The sequence below is a fragment of the Heptranchias perlo genome, chromosome 1 (genome assembly GCF_035084215.1).
Source record: "Heptranchias perlo isolate sHepPer1 chromosome 1, sHepPer1.hap1, whole genome shotgun sequence".
NCBI lineage: Eukaryota > Metazoa > Chordata > Chondrichthyes > Hexanchiformes > Hexanchidae > Heptranchias > Heptranchias perlo.
In genome coordinates this window covers 184,831,029-184,854,684 of record NC_090325.1, presented here as the reverse complement: position 1 = coordinate 184,854,684, position 23,656 = coordinate 184,831,029, and the positions used below count along the sequence as shown (strand labels likewise).

The window sequence follows — 23,656 nt, the reverse complement described above, 5'->3', positions numbered from 1 at the left end:
AGCAATGAGATTATAACCATATAATCAATCTGTTATAGTGATGTTGGTCAAGAGATAAATATCAGCCAGGACACTGGGAAGAACACCCCTATTCTTTCTTCAAGTAGTGCCCTAGGATCTTTTACATCCATCTAAGAGGGCAGACAAGGCCACAGTTTGACACCTTCGACAGTGCAGCACTCCCTCAGTATTGCACTGGAGTATCAGACTGGGTTATGTGCTCAAGCCTCTAGAATGGGGCTTGAACCCACAGTCTTCTGACTCAGAGGTGGGAGTGCTACCCACTGAGCCACAGCTGACAGCATGCTCTATACTGGTGCATTTAGCTGGTTAATCTCTAGCAGTACCCTGTGAATACCGGGTAAGGACCTAAGCCTCGGCTTTTCCTAATCTTCATCTAAACTCTATGGACTTCTATGAGGTGAGAATGTGCAGTCCAGATTGGGCAAACGGAAATTCCACCTATTCTATATGTATGGATTCCTCAGCTTGGAGACTCATTTACTCAGTGCTGGGTTTCCGTGCATACCGGATATCTATCTGATCCAAAAATAAAACCTGCAATGACTTACAACTTCTCAGTCCCTCTAGAACTTTCTGGTCACACAAGAGATGAATGCAGCAAAGGAGAAAGAAAGGGAAGCTCTGATAGTACTTCAACTGGACCGAGGCAAAGGTACGGCTGAGAGAGTCACTGAAAAGCCAGAATAAAGAACTGAGTGGGACGTGAGTCAGTGGATTGTCAGTCCCGTCGCCACATCATCCCTCCATAGAAACACATGGACCGAGAAATTCGGGCACATCTATTATTGGGCACGCAGGGAGCGATTCCTGTGCTTGAATGGTGAGGCCCGAGGAGCCCCTGATATTGGGCCTTGGGCTTCATTTCCATCGAGCCGGCGAGCTCGTAATGACCAAAAAAAAGTTAATTTATCATAATCTTTGTCCTCAGTGTTCCTTCCTGCAGCTCACTTGTTCTCTTACCTTTCCCTTTCTTTGACTCAATTTCTCATTATTTATCCTTCCCACTGTCATGTCTCTCTCCAATCATTTCCTTTTTTAAAACTTTTATCCTGTTCTGGTTTTTTTTGATACTTTCTGTTTACATATTTTTTAAAAATAATTTATCCCAGTCTGCCTGGCCCAGGTGACTCTGTCCCCAAGCTGTGCAGCCAGACTGCTCCCAGATCATCAGACCTGATCCCAGAAGACACACGAGTGCTCCCAGGTATAACCCACCCCTTCTGCTCTTTCCTCCCTTTTGCATGAGGGGGCTGCAGCCTCCCCCTCAACATCTCTCTGCTCAGTCTGGCTAAGGTTGGGGACTGAGTGGAGGAAAGTTCCAATGTGTGTTCATCCCCACAATACAGCTCTAAACATTACTGCGCTGGCACTCAGCACTACCACACAGTGCCGGTTTCCATCTCTCCAACTTCTCTTTCTCTTTGACTCTTTTCTCTCTTTCTGTCTCTCTTTCACTTCATCTTTCACTTTGTTCTCGTCTCTCCCTGCCATCTCTTTCTCTCTCCCCTCTTTCTTTTTCTCACCCATCTCTCTCTTTCTGTATCTTTCACTTTCTCTTTGTTCTCGTCTCTCCCTGCCATCTCTTTCTCTCTCTCCTCTTTCTTTTTCTCACCCATCTCTCTATTTCTGTATCTTTCACTTTCTCTCTGTTCTCTTCTCTCCATGCCATCTCTTTCTCTCTCCCATACCTCTCTCTTTCTGTATCTTTCACTTTCTCTCTCTCTGTTCTCTTCTCTCCCTGCCCTCTCTTCCTCTGTCCCCTCTCCCCATACTCTTTCTTTCTTTCACTCCCCCCTCACTCTCCAGTCCCTCAGTCTCCAATCCCTCACTCTCCCAATTTTTTTGTTATTGCCCTCTCAGAATTTATCACTGTTTTCCCTTTAGCTTTTCTGTTTTTGTGTCTCTGGGCTCCTTACCTGTAATGTACGGTCCTTATGTCACCATAATGACACTCATGTTGTCCCACTTGTAACCTCACACCTGCCCTCCAGTCTATTACTATTTACATAATATTCTAAACTTTGTTCCTCTTTATAAATCGCGTTCAAATAACAAGAGAAATGAGCTAGACTGAGGAAAGAGCTCTAAGCGAATTCTTCACTTATAAACAGGGATGAACAGACTAACGGAACAGCTGCCCGATGAGTCATTTCAGGCCTCACTCGAAAAAAAGTCAACTGTGGAGTTAAAGCACACTGAAGAGTTGGAACTCATTTCTCATCTGTCAGTCAGATGAACAGAGGCCAATTCAGGATCGATGTCAGCAAGCAGTCCGGGAGTAGTGCGTGCTTAATAGCTGGAACTCTCGGCAGGTAGTGGAGTCAAAAGCTCTGGAGAGCTGGATGGATGCTGTGATGGGGGAGATCATGGCCTAGAAATTCGGCCACGCAACGAGTGTTTTTCGGGCGCTAACCGGCCTCCTCAGCTTCCAACATGGCGGGCAGGAAGCGCGTGCTTATCACGAGACAGAAGTGTGGCACCCACCATATTGATAAAGGCCAAATAATCGGCGTGCCGTGCCCACACCTGAATCAAGCATGAGACACTTTGCTGATGCAACTAAGGGGCCTAACGCCTGTTTGAGGCCCCCACTGCAAGATTGGTTTGCTCCGAGGCAGCACTCAGGAAAACCAGGTCTACATGCGGCCTAACAGGTGATTCTTAAAGGGACCGCTGCACACGGCAACCAACAAGGTAAGTTTTTAAAATATACTTACCTGAACATGGAGCCAGGAGAAGCCGGAGTGCCCCTCCCGACCCCACATTCAAAGAAAGTGGGCCACTGCCGGCCATCGCTCCCCCACTTAGATTGCTGCCATTCCCCGCTCCCCCCCCGATCTCCAATCCCTGCCTGTTGCTCTCCACAGCTCGTCGGCTCAACGGAAATGAGGCCCTAGGGACACCTTGGACCTCACCATTTAGGCACAGAGATAGCTCCTTCTGCCCCCAAGAATGGGTGGGCCTGAATTTCTAGGCCTATGGGTTTCTATGGAGGGATGATTTAGATGGGCTGAGTGGCCTCTCTCATCTGTACTTATTCTTACGACTGCAACCCAGGCCAGTCGCAACTTTGACCTCATCCAAAATTGAGAGCGCCTGATCCAGTTTTAAAACTGATTCAAGTTTCTGAGTCATCGATTCTGTCAGTAACTTAATGCTGTGAGGGGGAGGGAGGAGGGCAAAGTTTAAAGATAAAGAGAAAACTAACAAGAAACAAAGCTGCAGTGTTGTCGCCTTCAACATTGACTTCATGTTCCGACTCAAACTCTTCACCTTTACGTAATGAAGATATGGCATCCTTTCAACTAGTCACAAACCAGACACACAACGACCTTTCCACCAGCACAAGGTGAAGGGGGCTCTTTATTTTTGTTTCAAAGAAGAAAATGTCAGGAACATGTGTGGAAACTCAAAAGTCAACTGAGCATCACACCAACAGTTTGCAGTTACGTCCTCCCTGCTCTGCTGTATGAAACCTCTCCCTTCCTGGGAGGAGCCTGGGAGAATTTTGCACACAATTGAGAATTTATGGACACACCAAGACTGTACCCAACATGATGGGCTCAGCAGAACTTCTCCATCGCAACGTCACGGGGCACACCTCCCACTTTACAGGCCGTTACAGCAACTACTGACCCCTATCAGATCCCCTGAAACGGAGAGCAGCTCCTGCTTTCAAAAGGAGTACAAGCTGTTCATAGCAAACCTTGATGCCAGAAAATGTGTCAGCATGATTCATAGACAAAAGAGCCAAGAACTCGTAATTGCAGCCATGGCTCAGTTGGTAGCACTCTTGCTGCTACATCAGAACAGTTGTGGGTTCGAATCCCACTCCAAAACACATAATCCAGGCTGGTGCTGCACTGCCTTTTGGATGAGATGTTAAACCGAGGCCCTGCCTTCCCTCTCAGGTGGACATAAAAGATTTCATGACGCTATTTTGAAGAAAAGCAGCAGAGTTCTCCACTTCTCCCTCAACCAATATCACTAAAATAGATTATCTGGTCATTGCTGTTTGTGGGATCTTGCTGTGTGCAAATTGGCTGCACCGTTTCCAACATTTCAACAGTGACTTCACTTCAAAAGTACTTAATTGGTTGTGAAATGCTTTGGGATGTCCTGAGGTCATGAAAGGCACTATATCAATGCAAGTCTTTCTTTAATTCTTTTAAACAAAAAGAAAATGACACATAATCTCCAGACACTGGAAACAAACCAAATGAACATCTGCAGGTCACAACATGCAACAAATTGAACACTGTCCTCCAAAACACCCATATGTCGGCTCCAGCTCCCTGACAATGAAGCTGCTCTCTGTGTGCAGGTGACACGCTGGGCTTTCTCTCATTTCCCTTCCAGTCATTGTACATGAGGCTTCATGAAGCATCCGCTTGCAATAAGGCTAACAGTCCACATGGGAACCATCTGTCATCAGCTCAGCCTGCAGTCCCCTACAGAACAAGATTCTCTGCATCAAACATGGCACAGCCTGGCATGGCTGGCATCACTATTTCAGTGAGAGACTGAGGCGGGGAGGGGGGAGACTGAGGGAGGTGCGGGGAACCATCCTATCGTTCTGCAGAGTGCGACATTCTCAGCAAAACAACCTGATCACAGCCAAGCTCCAGAAACTAATTTCAGTCAGGATTAATTATCGGCCCATAGGAGAATAAAACCTACCTCTAGCAAAACCCAGCCTGGGAGAATTAAATATTTCTTATAAATTATTTACAGGCTTTATTTATGACTTGGCTCTATTGCATACACTTTATTTTTCATTTAGTAGAGAAAACACAAAGAAATTATAATCCTTAGTCACAGTGCTTTCAAGCAGGAAAAAGTCTCATTGTTTACTGATGTAAAAATAAACTTAAAATATTTTTTTTAGGTATCAGTGACATCTTGGTTATTTTCTATAAAATCTTGTAAACAGCTTGTAAACTTTGACTCACAGCAGAAAAAAAAATGACTAAAATAAGTAAATCTTGGCATTGATTAATAGATAAGAGACATAATTCATTGAGTGTTTAATGCCTGTAAATAGTGTAATAAAACGTCCAGGCTAGAGCATAAAAATATTGCTCCCAAACAATTAGACCAAAAATCTGAGCGAGCTGATCATGGAAAGTGCTGGGAGTTGGCTTGCTCCTTGTAGTGACAATTAAATAAACTAACGCTCAGCAAAGCCAAACGTAACATGAGAACAACCAGGAAGCAAGCCACTTACATTGCAGAACTGCAGTTACTTGAAGCAGTTCTATAATGTTGGCTCCTTGCGCTCTGGAATCTGTCCCATTTAGACAGAATTCAGAGCACTGAAGGGCAACTAAGAAACAACTGACTGTGGGCAAGGTTGTGCCCGCTCAGTTGGAACACAGGAACAGGAGTAGACCATTCAGCCACTCGAGCCTTTTCCGCCATTCAATCGGATCATGGCTGATCTGCACCTCAACTCCATTTAGCCATCTTTGCTCCATATCCCTGGATACCCTAACCTAACAAAATCTGTTAACCACAGTCTTGAAAATTTCAATTGTCCTAGCATCTACAGCTTTTTGGGGGAAGAGAATTCCAGATTTCCACTACCCTATGTGTGAAAAAATGCTTCCTGATTTCACTCCTAATTGGCTTAGCTCTAATTTTAATGTAAGGAATCTTACAACACCAGGTTATAGTCCAACAATTTTATTTTAAAATCACAAGCTTTCGGAGATTATCTCCTTCGTCAGGAGATTATCTCCTCCTCGCCTGACGAAGGAGATAATCTCCGAAAGCTTGTGATTTTAAAATAAAATTGTTGGACTATAACCTGGTGTTGTAAGATTCCTTACATTTGTCCACCTCAGTCCATCACCGGCATCTCCACATCTAATTTTAAGATTGTGACCCATTGTTCTGGATTCCCCACCAGAGGAAATAATTTCTCTCCATCTACCCTATCGAATCCCTTTATCATTTTAAACACTTCGATTAGATCACCCGCTCAGCCTTCTAAACTCAAGGGATAAGAAACCAAGTTTATGCAACCTGACCTCGTAATTTAACCCTTTAATTTGTTTAATATCACAATCTTCACATTAAGTTTCTCGGTTGCAGGCCCTACAAAGTACAGGCTGTGCTGCTGCCTCCGGCCATTTACATTCACCAAACACAGAAGTGACTTGTTTCCTGCAGTGCAACCAATGCCTCTTCATTTATACTCGGCAGTGCCATCCGTGGAAGTGCCTCAAACTCAACCCAAAACAAGCACAGAACTGTGTAGAACATTTAAACCGGCGAGTATCGCAGGCGTGTAAGACAATCGGAGGGTCCAAGAGACTTGTTTGATCTGTGCCTCATTTACCAGATCCCACCTCGTTGATGCAATGCTATGTGTTTTATGATGTGGAGATGCCGGTGATGGACTGGGGTTGACAAATGTAAGGAATCTTACAACACCAGGTTATAGTCCAAATGTTTTATTTGAAAATCACAAGCTTTCGGAGGCTTTCACCTTCGTCAGGTGAGTGTGGGATTTGGATTCCATGGAAGGTTGCCGCCTTCCATGGCGGCAACCTTCCATGGAATCCGAATCCCACACTCACCTGACGAAGGAGAAAGCCTCCGAAAGCTTGTGATTTTCAAATAAAACAGTTGGACTATAACCTGGTGTTGTAAGATTCCTTACATTTGTGTTTTATAGAGACAGTTTGAAGAAAAAACTTAAGTCTTCTGCAGGATTCTGCTTTAAGTCAGATCTAACTCTTTGAGTAAAGGTCCTGATGAAAGGTCATCGACCTGAAACGTTAACTCTATTTCTCTCTCCACAGATGCTGCCTAACCTGCTAAGTGTTTGCTAACAGTTGCTGTATTTATTTAATTGAGTAAAGGGTTGAACACTAACATTATAGCCTTGAGTACGGTAGTGTAGTGGTTATGTTACTGGACTAGTAATCCAGAAGAATGCGAGTTCAAATTCCACCATGAATTTTAGAATTTAAAATAAAAAGTTAGTATCAGTAAAAATGATCATGAAGCTATTAGATTGTTGTAAAAACCCAACTGATTCACTAACGTCCTTACCCGGTTTGGCCTATATGTGACTCCAGCCCCACACCAACATGGTTGACTCATAATTGCTCTCTGAAGTGGCCTAGCAAGCCACTCAGTTGTACCAAACCGCTACAAAGAATTACGGACAGCAGCGGTTGAAGAAGGTGGCCCACCATTGCCTTCCCAGGGTAATTAAAGATGGGCAATAAATGACCATTTTCACATGGGCAAGAGAAAAAAAACAGCAGGCTGGATTCATTTTGCTTTCTTCTCTTTCTGCCAAGTTTTTGCGAAACTCAGTGGATGCAGAAGGAAATCAGGCACAGGCTTGTAAAGGGTTCTAAAATCAGACAATGGCACTGACACAGGCGTCAGGGAGCAGAGGGACTCCAGCAAGACCCCTTTGGTTTATGGTACCATAGTTCCATCTGTTCTGCTGTTTAGCTGCTGAATCAGAACGTGTGTACAGGGCCGTACAAACAGCCCTGTAAATATATGTACTATAGTGGATATGAAATATTGGGCGGCTCGGGATACATTTAGAGCTACCTAAAAAAAAAAAAATTAAATCTTGAGATGTTGGCATCTGTATCGCTCCTTAGATGCCCTGAGGGCATTAAATGACAATCACGTATTGTGGGACTGGAGTCACATGTAGGCCAGAGCAGGTAATGGTGGCAGGTTCCCTTCCCTAAAGGATATTAGTGAACCAGGTGGGTTTTTATTTCATTGCCAGCCCACCAATCACCACATTTTTCAAGTTCAATTTCACAACTTGCCATGATGGGATTTAAACTCACGACCTCCAGGTCTGGTGGACCTCTAGTCCAGTGCCATAACCACAAAGCGACCGTGCCCTCCAATTACAATCCATTCTACTTTCCCGTAAAGTTACGGTTACAAATTTTGGATCTACTCGAGATATTCCCTCGGGATCAGTGTCCCCCCCCGTCTCCCGCAAGCAGATCCCAGTCTCCTTAGGAGCAGGACTTGACCTTTACCAGTATCTAGTCATACGATAGATAGCGTGAACCAGGGAAGCGTAACAGTGAAAGTCCCTGATACATGAAGTGGATACAGGAATCGCGCACGCATTGCTTCAATCTTCCCAAAAGTGCACTAATTCATGCTAGAGTGAGACGGGGCCCAAGTGTAAATCAATAAGCTGGTTTATTTTACAGTTGTTAGGTGAATGAGCAGTAAATCTCACTGTACTTTGACTTCATTCAGTGTCCCTTTTCGTAACAATGACAATAATTAAAAATTTGCCACACTGTCCATGTCTGCGGGTTAAATAACACTTTTCTGGTCACGAGCTCCACTGATCCTGACCGATTCAATCTTACGGAGGTCATGCTCGCTCTCAGTCCATCTCATTCAATGTATCTTCTCAAATCTGCCTTTGGCTATTTGTCCCCTTTGTCCTTTGCCCCCTGGGTGGGGGTCGCTAAGAAATATATCCTGCTGTTCTCAAATGAATTGGGCCATCCGGGGGGAGGGGGGAGAGAGGAGGAATTCTCCTCTTCAGGGTAGAGTTTCAGTGTCTGATACTTTTGCTCTCCCCTTAGTGTCCATCCTAACCCAGACCCATTCCCCTCCCATCAAGAGGGAGCCCGCCAATGCAAAGAGCAGAATCCCGACAGAAAGAAAAAGTCGTATTTATATATTGCCTTTCACAACCTCAGGACGTCCCAAAGCACTTCACAGCCAATGAAGTAATTTTTGAAGTGTAGTCGCTGTTGTATTGTAGGAAACGCACCAGCCAATTTGCACACAGCAAGATCCTACAAACAGCAATGTGATAATGACCAGGTAATCTGTTTTTTTAGTGAACTTGTTTGAGGGCACCGGGGAAAACTCTCCTGCTCTTCTTTGAAATAGTGCCATGGGATCTTTTATGTCAACCTGAGAGGGCAGACGACAGTGCTGCAGCATCAGAAGAGGCAGCAAAGGGCTTTAAAGGGGCAGAAACAACCCGGAGATCAGAAAGAAGACTTGAGACTGAAACCTTCAGAAGGTAAGTCTGAGGCTGACTGAAGAGAGAGGAGGCTGCTCCAAGGCTCTCTCCCTCTATTTGGGGAACTGTGGGCAGGATTGTGATGTTTGCTTGCTAAAATGATCTGTTCCTTTAAGTGTACGTCCTTCAATCCACAGCCAGTTTAAGAACCAAAACCAAAAACAGAAACACAGGTGTAAGTCTGAACACATTGGGATTTAACTCCCACTGTTAGCTATTCCTAGTGAACCAGTTGACATCCCTACCATAGCTATTTTCATGAAGTCATTAACCAGCTTATTTTAACTAGGTTAGCAACCATATTAAAATGGTTCTGGCAGAAAGGCAACACATTAACCAGTGAACTAACAATAGTGGACGTTAGCCCCTTTTCATTAGTCATGCATTTTGGAGGTGAGATGAGCAAACCACATATATTATTTGAATAGATTTTAACTAAAATAGTTCTTCAAATTGAAAAGACAAACAATAATTTACCTGAAATTGTGCATAAATTGTCGGAATTTATCAGCTCTCTTTGCCAGAGGCATTATGATATTAATCAGCATATTGGACGTGTCCACTTTTTCCTTCTTCACTTTCATGATGGGGCCAAAGGGACGAAATAAAACTAGGCGTTTGAACTCACGGGCTCGGTCCCCTTTGAAAGTCAGCTCGTATAAAGTGCCTTTATCCTTCTCTGTGCGGTAAATACCTGCAGAAACGACAGCAAATTGAAAACAATTGATACCAAGGCACGACAGCAATGGGACTCGACAGAGAAAAGTGCACTGCAGCCCCGCAGAAAACACTCCCTGAGATTTTCAGCTGCAATGATCACGAGCAGTGCGATGAGTTGCGAACCTCTGGCGCGATTTCCTCTGGTGGGGGAGTCCAGAACAAGGAGGCAAAATGTTAAAATTAGAGCTAGGCCATTCAGGGGGGGATGTCAGGAAGCACTTCTTCACACAAAGGGTAGTGGAAATCTGGACGTCTCTCCCCCAAAAAGCTGTTGAGGCTGGGAGTCAATTGAAAACTGAGATTGATAGATTTTTGTTAGGCAAGGATATTAAGGGTTATGGAACCAAGGTGGGTAGATGGAGTGAAGATACAGATCGGCCATGATCAAATTGAATGGCGGAAAAGGCTCAGCAGGCTGAATGGCCCAATCCTGTTCCTACGTTCCACAGCACTGCACTGTGCAGCATACAAAGTGACAAACACAGACCCTGTTGTAAACTGCTTTAAAGCGAAGAGACGTCAGTAAATTAGAAGTGCTAAAAACACCACTGTGCGACACGTTATCATTCTGCGTGACAGATGAGTCAGCCCCTCTGATACGACATGCCAAGTTTGCAGCACAATTGCTGAATGCTTGACAAGACATCTGGATGGAAAGAATGATTCCAGTGGCTGTTTCCCTTTGGTCGGAAGTAATGGAAGTGACAGGTCCCTGTGCAGTACTAATCATGAGTTGAACCACATCAGAATGCAATCGGTTTCAAGGACAAATGGTGAAATCTCGGGAAGCAGAAACTCTCCCCCCCCCCGCCCCAGGTCTTATATTGGTCAAAGTTGGGTATCTGCAACGTTTCAGAAACTAAAATCCAATTCGCAATTTCCAAAGGCTAGTAAGAAAGTCTCTGTCTGCAGTTTGGAAACACGAATATCAGCTTCCATCTTAATACCGGAAAACACCAGGAAATCACATCAGGGGACCAGGGGATCAGTCACGAGCGTCAGGAGCGTAACAAGGTTCTAATGCAATATGAATCGATATCTAAGAATAAATTCACTGATCCCCTGGTCTGAGCAGGGAGCTGTGCGTGAAGGGAGCACAGATTGGAGAATGGGCGCAAGTGTTGTATCACTGCACCTGACGTGTGCTCCCAGCAGCACGGGACTGGAGGACCTACACTACATTCTGATCCTTCAGGCATTGGATCCCCTCCCACTGCACCACGACCTCTATTTGTTTTTTTTTGTCGTCTACGCACTCTAGTTACAGACAGCAGCCTCTTACAAACCAGAATAATGGCTACAAAATGATGGTGTACACAACAACAACAACTTGCATTTATATAGCGCCTTTAACGTAGTAAAATATCCCAAGGCGCTTCAAACAAAATTTGACACCAAGCCACATAAGGAGATATTAAGACAGGTGATGAAAAGCTTGGTCAAAGAGGTAACATAGGAACAGTAGTGGGCCATTTAGCCCCTCGAGCCTGTTCCGCCATTCAATGAGATCATGGCTGATCTGTGACCTAACTCCATATACCCGCCTTAGCCCCATATCCCTTAATACCCTTGGTTAACAGAAATCTTTCAATCTCAGATTTAAAATTAACAATTGAGCTAGCATCAACTGCCTTCTGCGGAAGAGAGTTCCAAACTTCTACCACCCTAGGTAGCTTTTAAGGAGTGTCTTAAAAGGATGAGAAAGAGGTAGAGAGGCGGAGAGGTTAAGGGAGGGAATTCCAGAGCTTAGGGCCTAGGCAGCTGAAGGCACGGCCACCAATGGTGGAACGATTAATGTCGGGAATGCGCAAGAGGCAAGAATTGGAGAAGTGTAGAGATCGCGGAAAGTTGTAGGGCTGAAGGAGGTTACAGAGATAGGGAAGGGGGAGGCCATGGAGGGATTTGAAAACAAGGATGAGAATTTTAAAATCGAGATGTTCCCGGACTGGGACCCAATGTAGGTCAGCAAGCACAGGGGTGATGGGTGAACGGGACTTAGTGCGAGTTAGGATACGGGCATCAGAGTTTTGGATGAGCTCAAGTTTATGGAGGGTGGAAGAAGGGAGGCCGGCCAGGATAGCATTAGAATAGTCGGGTTTAGAGGTAACAAAGGCATGGAAGAGGGTTTAGCAGCAGATGAGCTGAGGCAGGGGTGGAGACGGGCGATGTTATGGAGGTGGAAGTAGGCGGTCTTGGTGATATGGTCGGGAGCTCATCTCAGGGTCAAATAGGTCACCAAGGTTGCGAACGGTCTGGTTCAGTCTCAGGCAGTGCGCAACCTTGGTGACCTATTTGACCCTGAGAGGGATGGAGTCCGTGTCTAGGGAACAGAGTTTGTGGCGGGGACCGAAGACAACGGCTTCAGTCCTCCCAATATTTAGTTGGAGGAAACTTTTGCTCATCCAGTACTGGATGACGGACAAGCAGTGTGACAAATGAGAGACAGTAGAGGGCTCGAGAGAGATGTTGGGTATCGTCAGCGTACCTATGGAACCTGACGTTGTGTTTTCGGATGCTGTCACCAAGGGAGAAATAGGAGGGGACCAAGGATAGACACACTTTTATTGAAAGTATCCCAACACATACACGGACACACACACGCAGACAGACACTTTTACTGAAAGTGTCTCATTACACACACAGACACACGCAGACAACTGGGGTCCTATGATGTCATTCGGACTCTGCTGCCATTTTGGTGCTGATACTATTTTGATGCCAATATTATTTTGTGATACTATAAATGTGGGCACAGGAATTCATAATAGGAAAAAGTTGACAGAAAAGTGTGTACAAAAACATAACAGGAAATAAGGTTTTGTAGACAGGAAGTACATGCCGATATAAAGTTTTTAATGCATTAGAGATAAATATATATTAATAATATGTCAGCTAACCTTGGACATTACACTTTGTTACACATGCAAAACAATTAAAAACAAAAGAAGCAAAGCCAGTTACTGAATGCTGCGAGTTTCTAGCAATCTGCCTGCTGGTGATGATCACCCACCCACTCACCGTCCTTCAGCCCATCCTTGGCTAATCTTGCATCCCCACCCAGCTTTGTCCTCTTCTCTGGTTTCCCAGCATTATAGAGCTATATAAAAAAAAACAAATTGCTGGTTTCCCCATTTGGTGCTCGGCAACTGGATTTGGGGTCGGACTGGGAGGCAAGGAGGGAGTAGGAGGGTGAGGAGGTAAAGGGAAGGATGATGAGGAGAAAGGTAGTGAGAGGGAGGCGAATGTCGCTGAGGGGACAGGAAGGGGTGAGAGGTGGAAATGGAGGAGGGGAGAAAAAGGGGTGAGCGGGAGGAAAGGGAGGATACAGGACAAGAGATTAGTGCAAAGGGGAAGGAATAGGGGGAGGGGGCAATAATGTGGGGCGAAGAAGTAAAGCAGATAGGATGGGAACTACCATATTGACCCTGCACCAGCCACCACAAAATGCAGCTTGTATTCCATGGCAGCTGCTTTTCCCCACCACACCCACAGCATCTTCCAGCTGAATGGAAAGAAAGAAGGGAAAAGCAGAAAAAAAGAGAAATGCAGAGATGAGCAGAAAAGACAAGAGGAGAGACAAAGAGATAGGGAGAGACAGCAGGAGAAATGCATATAGATAAACAGCAACACTAATTTGACAGAGACAGACGAGAAAAACCATATCCTCCAACTTATCGAGAGCAATGGCACAGGAGTGAAGTAAATAAATAAAAGTCTGGTGTCTCGCAGGTGTCTGTCACATACCAGATAACACACTTTCTTATAGATATCAAAAAAAAGAGACGTCCTCGACCCTTGACCTGGAGCCTGAAATTTGCAAGCAGACACAACTACCCCTCTAATTGACCTCAGCAATTTGCAAGTAGTTCCAATTACCTGGATTTGTCCAGCCAGAGCCGTAGCCCTAAAGAGACAAACCAGAGTAGCAGGTAAACATGACAACTATGCTCCAGACTAAAGACAACGTTTGACCAATATTGGGAAAGATTTGCCAGTAATTTTTTTTTTAATTTAAGATCGGGTAAGGGGGGAGAGGGGTGTCTACCAAAATTCTCCCTCTAAGCCACAAAAATCTGTGCTGGCCCGTTTTCATCCTGTGGCGTAATGTATTTGCCAGTTCTTAAAACAGTAACTAACCCCTTTGTGTAACCACGTTTGTTGAAACTAGGAACTGGTGGATGGGAGTCAAAGATGACGGAAGGAACACTGATGTCTGAGCTCGCAAGTGGAGAAGATCCAAGGAAAACAATTGGATTTTCTTGGTTCTGAGGTAAAACAATCAAGGAATTCACCGCACTAAAAGAACTGGAGAATTTCAGAACCTGCGTATGTCCGGCAGATGTTTCAGAGACAAAAGGAAGCAGGATATCCCAGAAAAAAAACGTGTGTAGCAAATTTGCAAAGGGTCGTGATTTCAGTCTGCTGAATGTTTGTGTGTGCGGTCATTATGTGGCTCATATCAACAGCACAGCAACGTAGGCCTTACGGTTCTCGAAAGTTGCAAGTTACAGTTACAGCATTTTGTACGAGTTAAGAAATCACAAAGACCGTTAGTAACGGGGTGAGTAGGAGGCCCATGTTCACATCCCACTCCTCACTGAGGCTTGGATGTAGGCAGAACTTAGAGTCTAGCCAGTCTGTACTGGGATATCAGGGCAAGAAAGATGGAGGAAGAATCGCCAAAAGGCCCTCTGCTCCTTTAATCCATTTAAAACTTTAAAGTTTAAAGTATATTTCCTTCGCCTATTCTTACTTCCATACAGTATTACTTCATGTTTTTCTATATTGAACAGCACCTGCCAGCTCTCTGCCCATCCTGCAAGTATATCCAGGTCCTCCTGCAGTGGTCACAATTTGTTATGTCCCTAATTTGGTGTTATCGGTAAATTTCAATCTTGTTCCCTCAATTCTTAAGTCCAGATCATTTATGTGTATCATAGCCATAAGGGCGGCTCCAACACAGACCCTTGTGGAACACAACCCACCACATCTTTCCAGCCTGAGATGCTTCCATTTACTTCTACCCTTTGTTTTCTGCCTTACAAACATCGATCGGGCAGTACTAATACTAATACTGGATTTCTACCTTTGAGGCTCTGTTTCTAACCCCCTGGACCTCTGGTTCTGGCAGGAACCATGTCTTTCAGCTATTTCTCCTTTCATTTCATTCACTGGATGTGGCTGAGAAGAGCAGAGGAATCCAGATGAAGGAACATTCTGCACATCACCTCTTCCGGACCACCCACAGCAAATCAGCTCCCGAGGGGTCGAGTGGCCATTTTTGGCTTTCGATTGTAGCTTCACTAAAAAAAACCTGTTGTAGTGCGGAAGTATAGATTATAAACAAAACATACTAAGAAAAATGTCCCAGTGCTCGATTTTCCAAATACTTAACCACTGAGAAATAGTGGTAAGTTTAAGGGAAGGTGGGTGGGCTGGGTTTTTTCAACAGCTACACTTAAATTTAATCTCCACTGAAATAAGCTTATTCACCGGCAAAATTATAGATCAAATCGAATCATTGCAGGCAGCCAACTCCCAGGCACACAAGTTTCTGCGGGCAAAATATAATCAAAGGAGAGAGAACAAAAATGAGACAGCAATCGAAGATAAAGCACCTTCAACTCAAGAGATGGATGTGAAAGCAAACCAGTCGTTTAGAGAGCATCGAAGTGCCTGGTGTAGGAGTTTGCTGAAAATTCCACAAGACTGACGTATCCCATCGTAAATCCCAGACACGTACACTGCTTTCAAGTGTGGGGCAGAAAGGCAAGATCCTGCTTTTCAGTTTTGTATTTTACATAATGTTGATGCAAAATAAACACACCTTTTTTGAAAATCCCCAACTGTCTAAAATTTGGCACCATGCAGGTTCTGGATTAAGGTTTGAATGGAAAGTAAATAATATCGGAGAAGGACTGCTCTATATTTTTATAGATTGAGGTTTCCTTGATGCCAAAAGGTCTATTAAGATGCTTTCCCCACACTCAGTTAATTTTTTTTTTTAAGTGCACCCTGCAGCCAATATTAGAACAAATTGCAAAACTGGCATCAAAGATACTGTTGGATAACTGCTGCCAAAGGCAGTAATAAATCATAAAGATGAAAGATCTTAATGTGGCAATATGACCACTATTCACAGCAGCTCGTGAGTGGGGCTCTAAAATCTCTCAGCCTGCTGCTAATGCTCTACAAAGTAATTAAAGCCAATATTTTAAAAAAGCTTTCCTATCTCACAAGAATTCTTGACCTGCGATGCAGCTTTAAGTTTTATGTTGGAGTTCTTATTGTCAATGTTGATGACTACTAATGATTTAATCTGTTGTCTGATTACTGTGCTAACATAATCAGACTTCAACAACACATATCAAAACCATGGAGAACATGCACTGTACAACAATACATCTCTACACTATCGCCTTGACTGTACAAAGCTACACCTCTACACTATCGCCTTGACTGTACAAAGATATACCTCCACACTATCGCCCTGACTGTACAAAGATATACCTCTACACTATCGCCCTGACTGTACAGATATACCTCTACACTATCGCCTTGACTGTACAAAGATATACCTCTACACTATCGCCTTGACTGTACAAAGATATACCTCTACACTATCGCCTTGACTGTACAAAGATATACCTCTACACTATCGCCTTGACTGTACAAAGATATACCTCTACACTATCGCCCTGACTGTACAAAGCTACACCTCTACACTATCACCTTGACTGTACAAAGATACACCTCTTACACCATCGCCCTGACATTGTACAAAGATACACCCCTAAACTATCGCCCGGACATTGTACAAAGATACACCTCTACACCATTGTTGTGACATTATGTCGTGGGATTCCAACTTCTGAATGTTTAATGCATTTATTTGAAATTCCTCTCCTCGCTAATTTGATTGAATCATTAACCCATTCGTTTTAAATGGTTAACATCTCTGCTAAAATAGCAGAAGGAGGAATTTCAGACATTAATATGTTCGTATCCCAAAGCATGCTATCAGCACCTAATAATACAGGACTCCCAGATATGAGAGCTATCTAGGTCCTGACATCCCCCCACAGCAGTCACAAGCACTCCAGCTCAGTAGCAAAGGTTTGCGCATGATCCAGTGGCCTGGTGTTTTTCCCATTATAAATGAATTGTAACAATAACTATTTACTATTTAGCAAATAGCCCAATGCTTCCATCTTTTTTTAATCCACATTTAGTTTTTGACAGTATATTGGAAAAGTATACAGGAAACTGTTTAAAACAACACAGGAACATATGAGAGGATTTTGGAAAACAGTAATCAGGATCTGGAAGCCTGACTGTATGTATATATTTTTCCGCTTGTTTACAGGATTTCTCAATGTCCTGTGTATATGTTTTCCTCTTTTATATAAGCATTCCCAATGGGTGTATATATTTTTTCATCTTGTATACAAGGTTTCCCAATGTCCTTTGTGTATATATTTTTTCCTCTTGTGTATATTTCCCAATGTCCCATGTGTGTACATTGATCCCTCTTGTGTATAAGATTTTCCAATGTCCTGTGTGTGTATATATGTTTTCCTCTTGTTTACAAGCATTCACAATGTCCTGTGTGTATACACGTTTGCCTCTTGTATGCAAGTGTTCCCGGTGTTCTGCACCACTGACAGTAAAACCTAGTTTGCACTCTTAACATGAACAGCAGATTAAATGCAATTTCTTTGCTCTGCCCTGATTTATGACACTTCAAGATGCAGTTCTCCAATAATGCCTCAGAGTGCCAATCTTCGGGAAACTGCCCCCTGAACATGGTGAGGTGGATCCCACAGCAGCTGGAAAAACAGCTGGACTTCAGGAATTATTGTGAACTTGCCGTATGCTTTCTGGCCAGTCCACTTATTTAGGCCACACTATATGAGGGGCCGGATTCCAGGATCGAGGCTGCACAGTGAAGGAATACTGGACTCATGCTGCCAGTCTCCTACTGAACCAGACCAGCCGTGACAAATTGGCCACTGCGCTTATGCAACAAAACTACATTATGGAATGATCAACACACGTCACAAAAGCAATTGTAGTCTCATGACAGACGAGGATGCACAAAATACCTAGTGGAATGAAATGAGTAAGATCACAATGCCATGAATATGGTGGTCTATGATTCCATCAGCTGGGGGCATTCTAAAATCACATTGCAGCCACTTTGAGTGGCCAGAGTTAGGTCTGGCACTGGGCACTCAGACCAAGTGGAAAATGAGTCTTCCTGGCCACCGGACTAACAGATTCTGGCAGTTTGACTTTTTCCTGGTTACTGGCTGTCGGATACCCGGGCCCCAGAAATCAGTGGCTGAAGATCAATGTAAAACACTTTTAGATCATTTCACCCTCTACCAATGTAACCCCAGCAGATTTTGACCTTAATAAACAGATGGAGGATTTTTTTCTGTCCTTTAAAATTTACAATCAAAACAGTACAGTACACTGGAGCTGTTCCAGCTAATTCCACTGACATTGAGGGCAGTACAACTGTTAGCCATGGCTCAGTGGTAGCACTCTCACTTCAGAGTCAGAATAGTTGCAGGTTCAAGCTCCACTCCAGAGACTTGAGCACATAATCTAGGCTGACACTTCAGTGCAGCACTGAGGGAGTGTTGCACTGTCAGAGATGCCGTCTTTCGGATGGGAAGTTAAAGCGAGGCGGGCCTGTCCTTTCAGGTGGATGTAAAAGATCCCATGCTATTGTTTGAAGGAGAGCAGGTGAGTTCACCCTGGGCAACATTTATCCCTCAACCAACATCACTAAAAACAGATTAACTGGTCATTATCTCATTGCTGTTTGGGGGACCTTGCTGTGTGCAATTTGGCTGCTGCGTTTCCCACATACAAGAGTGGCTACACTTCAAAAATATTCCATTGGCTGTAAAGCTCTTTGGGGTGTCATGGAAGGTGGTGTAGATGTTCAAGTTCTTTCTTTTTACAACTGGAGTAGGGTTGGAAAAAGAAGTCCAGTCAGCGTTCTTGATATCTATATAGCAAGCCCTTCGGGAAGTGTGTGTTTGAGGACAGGAGACGAGGACGTTGAGGGGGCACACTGATGCTCACTGTCCAAGAATGGCCACTGCAATGATGAGGTGTCAAAGACCTGCTGCTGTGGAATGGTGGCAAAGCATAAAGTGCTCCCTCCGTTGAGGGAAAAGTAAAGGTAAAAAAACTAGAGGAAAGAGAGAATCAGCATGACAGTTATCCCGATTACCCAGCAGCAATAATTGTCAAAGGGGGAGTGAACTATTGCTGCACTGTAACATTACTTAGTTAACAGATCTAGCTGTCTCCTGAACAAATGCTAATGATCCCTTTTGCTGCAGATAAGCAGCATAAATTGTTCCACTAACTATATCGTTTGATAAATCAAGCTGTCTAGTGCGTAAATCTCAAATAGAAACTACTGGCTACAGAACAATTTTTCATACATTGTTTCAGAAGAGTGACTGTTTTAATTTGTATAAAACACATGGGGAACAACTGATAAGGATACATTAGTGTTTTATCCCATTATGAGACCCTTACATGCAATCACAGTGGGGGTAGGATAATATAATGGTTATGTTAATGAATGGAATTCAGAGGCCTGGACTAATAATAATGGCAGGATGTGACTAGTGGCGACTCCGGGGATCTGTACTGGAGCTTCAGCTTTTCATTATAAGAACATAAGAAATAGGAGCAGGAGTAGGCCATACGGCCCCTCGAGCCTGCTCCGCCATTCAATAAGATCTTGGCTGATCTTCTTTCTCAACCTATCCCCAGATCCCTTGACTGCCTTAGTGTCCAAATATCCATCGATCTCAGTCTTGAATATACTCAATGACTGAGCATCCACAGCCCTTTGGGGTAGAGAATTCCAAAGACCCCTTACCTTGAGACAATGACCTCTGGTTCTAGACTATCCAGTCAGGGGAAACAGCCTGATTCTTTGGCCCCGATATTAGCGGGGAGGCGGGATGGCAGTGGGGGGAGCGGGGCGATTGGGTGCATGGTAAACCCGCATGAACCAAACTTACCGTTTCCGACGCGATCGCACGTTGATCGATAGTGGTTAACGTCCTCTCAGGGTTTCACTCCCGGCAGCTAGCCTGAATGATAGGTTCCCCTCTCCCACCACCCCCACCCCCCCGATCTTCCCCTCTCCCCCACCCCCCCCCCCACTCCGATCTTCCAGTCCAGTGCCGGATCTTCCATTCCCTCCCCCACCCCACCCCACCCCGGTCTTCCGTTCCGGAGAATTTTAGCTGTGATGACAGATTGGATAGGCTGGGGTTGTTTTCCTTGGAACAGAGGAGGCTGAGGGGTGATTTAATTGAGGTGTACAAAATTATGAGGGGCCTAGATAGAGTGGATAGGAAGGACCTATTTCCCTTAGCGGAGGGGTCAATAACCAGGGGGGCATAGATTTAAAGTGATTGGTAGAAGGATTAGAGCGGAAATGAGGAAAAATGTTTTCACCCAGAGGATGGTGGGGATCTGGAACTCACTGTCTGAGAGGGTGGTAGAGGCAGAAACCCTCAACTCATTTAAAAAATACCTGGATGTGCACCTGAAGAGCCGTGACCTACGGGCTACGGACCAAAAGCGGGAAAGTAGGATTAGGCTGGGTGGCTCGTTTCTCAGCCGGTGCGGACACGATGGAATGAATGGCCTCCTTCTGTGCCGTAAATTTTCTATGATTCTATCGAGGGGGGGGGAGGGGAGAGGGGGAAGATTGGGGGGACATCTGGAGGGTGAAGAGGGGGACATCGGGAGGGTGAAGAGGGGGACATCGGGAGGGTGAAGAGGGGGACATCGGGAGGGTGAAGAGGGGGACATCGGAGCGGGAGATGTCGGACATCGGAACAGGTTTCAAAGGCGTGAATCAGAAATGGTGGGCAAGCCGCCCAGGGAATTAAAAATCTTTCTGATCCCTTAATCTGTCACAGGTAACATGCCTTAAGTACCTCAATGAGGTACATTTGGCTCTTTAACCGTCATCCCGCCGGCTTTAATTGCCGGCGGGACTTCCGGTTTCGGGTCGCCCGCGCGCACACAGGTGGGTCCCTGGGAAACTCAGAAGCCGGCGGGTTGGAGCCGGCTTCCAAACCCGAACAGGATTTGCGTGATTTTCGGACCCCCAACGCACCCGCATTCACGTCCTAAAATCACCCACTTTATATTTTTCAATGACTTGGATGAAGGAATACAGAGCTGTATATCCAAGTTTTCTCATGACACTAAGTTAGATGGCACAGAAAATTGTGTAAATGGGAGCAGAAAGTTGCAAAGGGACATTGATAGATTAAGTGAGTGGGTAAAACTGCTTCAGATGGAGTGCAGTGTGGGGAAATGTGAGGTCATCTACTTTGGACTTGAGAAAGATCAGAGTATTTTCTAAATGGTGAGAAACTTGGAACTGTGGAGGAGCAGAGGGATTTAGGGGTCGAAGTCCCCTCGGTAGGCGTCCGTAGGTGCTGCCTTTCAGATAAGACGTTAAACTGAGGCCCTGTCTGCCCTCTCAGGTGGACCTAAAAGATCCAAAGGCACTATTTCGAAGAATAGCAGAGGAGTTCTCCCCAGGATCCTGGCCAATATTTAGCCCTCAATCAACATCACTTAAAAAAACCCCAAATGATCCGGTCATTATCTCATTGCTATTTGTGGGATCTTGCTGCGCACAAATTAGCTGCCGCGTTTCCTACATTACAACAGTGACTACACTTCAAAAATACTTCATTGGTTGTAAAGCGCTGTGGAACGCTCTGAGGTCGTGAAAGGCGCTATATAAATGCACGTCTTTCTTTTCTCTTTAATTCAATTTCTATTCTGTCGCTGGTACAACTCCTGCGCGGTTTCACAAAAGCAGCTCTGAAGCAGCTTTAAAACACCGTTGTACATGTTGCCTGATATTATACCCCAGCACTTGCAATGGCAGCTTGACGTTTGCAGCTGAATTCTATGTCTCCTCCCCCCACCCCCACTCACCATCTGCATCTCGATCGTACGTCGAGTTTGGTTTAATCTACCGAGAAACAGAATATCTCCAATGTGCATTAGAACCATCCAGACTCGCAGAATTCACCAACTTAAAAATCTGAACTAATCTCATTAGTTGCGACTGCCAGTTGTTGGCAGAGGTTGGAAGAGCCGATCAATAGACTATTATTAATAAGGCAATTGCCTGAGACGTCTCATACGTCAATCTCCCATCAGTCGCACTGTGGACAATATAGCTGGAGCTGTAGGGGCTGATTTTGTTATCCATTAGCTGCACTGCAGTTACTGAAAGAAGTTTTATTAGAGGTGGAGGATAGATGATGCAATTAGGCCCTAGAAATTACAGGACAGCACAAAGGTAGTTAATTACATGGAGCCGCAAGGCATGATCTTTGCAAACCCTCCTGTGTGTGTGAAAATATCCATCTGAATTAGGCAGCCTTCATTAAGACAGTACTGCTGAAGGTAAACTATACAGAGCTCCAAGGATGCTCTGCAATCCCATTAACAAGGCAGCGTTAATCCTCTAACATATTACTTAGGTCGTTGTCCATACTGACGCCCCCACGGTTAACGTCAGCTGAGGAGGAGACTCAACGAGACCTGGGTGTCCTTGTACACCAGTCGCTGAAAGCGAGCATTCAGTTGCAGCAGTTAGGAAGGCGAATGGTATGTTGGCGTTCATTGCAAGAGGATTTGAGTACAGGAGCAGGGATGTCTTACTGCAGTTGTACAGGGCCTTGGTGAGACCACATCTGGAGTATTGTGTGCAGTTTTGGTCTCCTTATCTGAGGAGGGATGTCCTTGCCATGGAGGGAGTGCAACGAAGGTTTACCAGACTGATTCCTGGGATGGCAGGACTGACGTATGAGGAGAGATTGGATCGACTAGGCCTATATTCACTAGAGTTTAGAAGAATGAGAGGTGATCTCATTGAAACATATAAAATTCTAACAGGACTAGACAGACTAGATGCAGGGAGGATGTTCCCGATGGATGGGGAATCTATAACCAGGGGTCACAGTCTCAGGATACGGGGTATGCCATTTAGAACCAAGATGAGGAGAAATTTCTTCACTCAGAGGGTGGTGAACCTGTGGAATTCTCTACCACAGAAGGCAGTGGAGGCCAAGTCATTAAATATATTCAAGAAGGAGATAGATATATTTCTTAAGGGATATGGGGAAAAAGCGGGAACAGGGTACTGAGTTAGACGATCAGCCATGATCATTTTGAATGGCAGAGCGGGTCCGAAGGGCCGAATGGCCTACTCTTGCTCCTATTTTCTATGATTCTATGAAAGTGCTGGGTCTCAGCAGGGGGGCAAAAGTGCGTTCGGACAGGACTGTCCTAATAGCCCATCCTTGGGATTTGGGATATTCAGGGGCGGAGCTGAGCGCAATGCTACCAGACACACCCCAAAGCTAGTCTGCGATGTAATGGGTTGGGCCTAAGACCAGCCCTGCCCCGTCAGAGGGTAATTTGCTTGGAGAAGTTGCAGGGAGTAGAAAACGGGCCGATCTGGGTCCTGCCCCAAATTAAGGCTCCATCCGATGGAATTGCACCACTATCCTGCCCCCACCCACCCCCCTTACCCACTACCCCAACAAAAGGGAATTCTATCCTTTGATGTGAAAACTACAAATATCTCTTACAACACAGGAATTTTGTTTTTTTTAACATTTCCAAGATATGGGAGGGAGGGCTTTTATTCCAATGCACACAAACACATAACACACTTACACGCGCACACCGACACAAACACATGTGCACACACGTGCACAAACACAGCGCACACGCAAAGCACACACAAAACACATATACTATTTAAAAATGGTAGAA

General features: G+C 44.8%; 1 protein-coding gene across 1 annotated transcript in view; it reads right to left on the bottom strand.

Moving 5' to 3' along the window:
* Positions 1-23,656, bottom strand: part of LOC137329115 (chondroitin sulfate N-acetylgalactosaminyltransferase 1-like) — a 106,978-nt gene that overhangs the window by 27,398 nt on the left and 55,924 nt on the right. Inside the window, exon 4 of the mRNA XM_067994392.1 lies at positions 9,551-9,767. Coding sequence (XP_067850493.1) covers positions 9,551-9,767 — 217 coding nt within the window. The remainder of the gene's footprint in view (positions 1-9,550; positions 9,768-23,656) is intronic.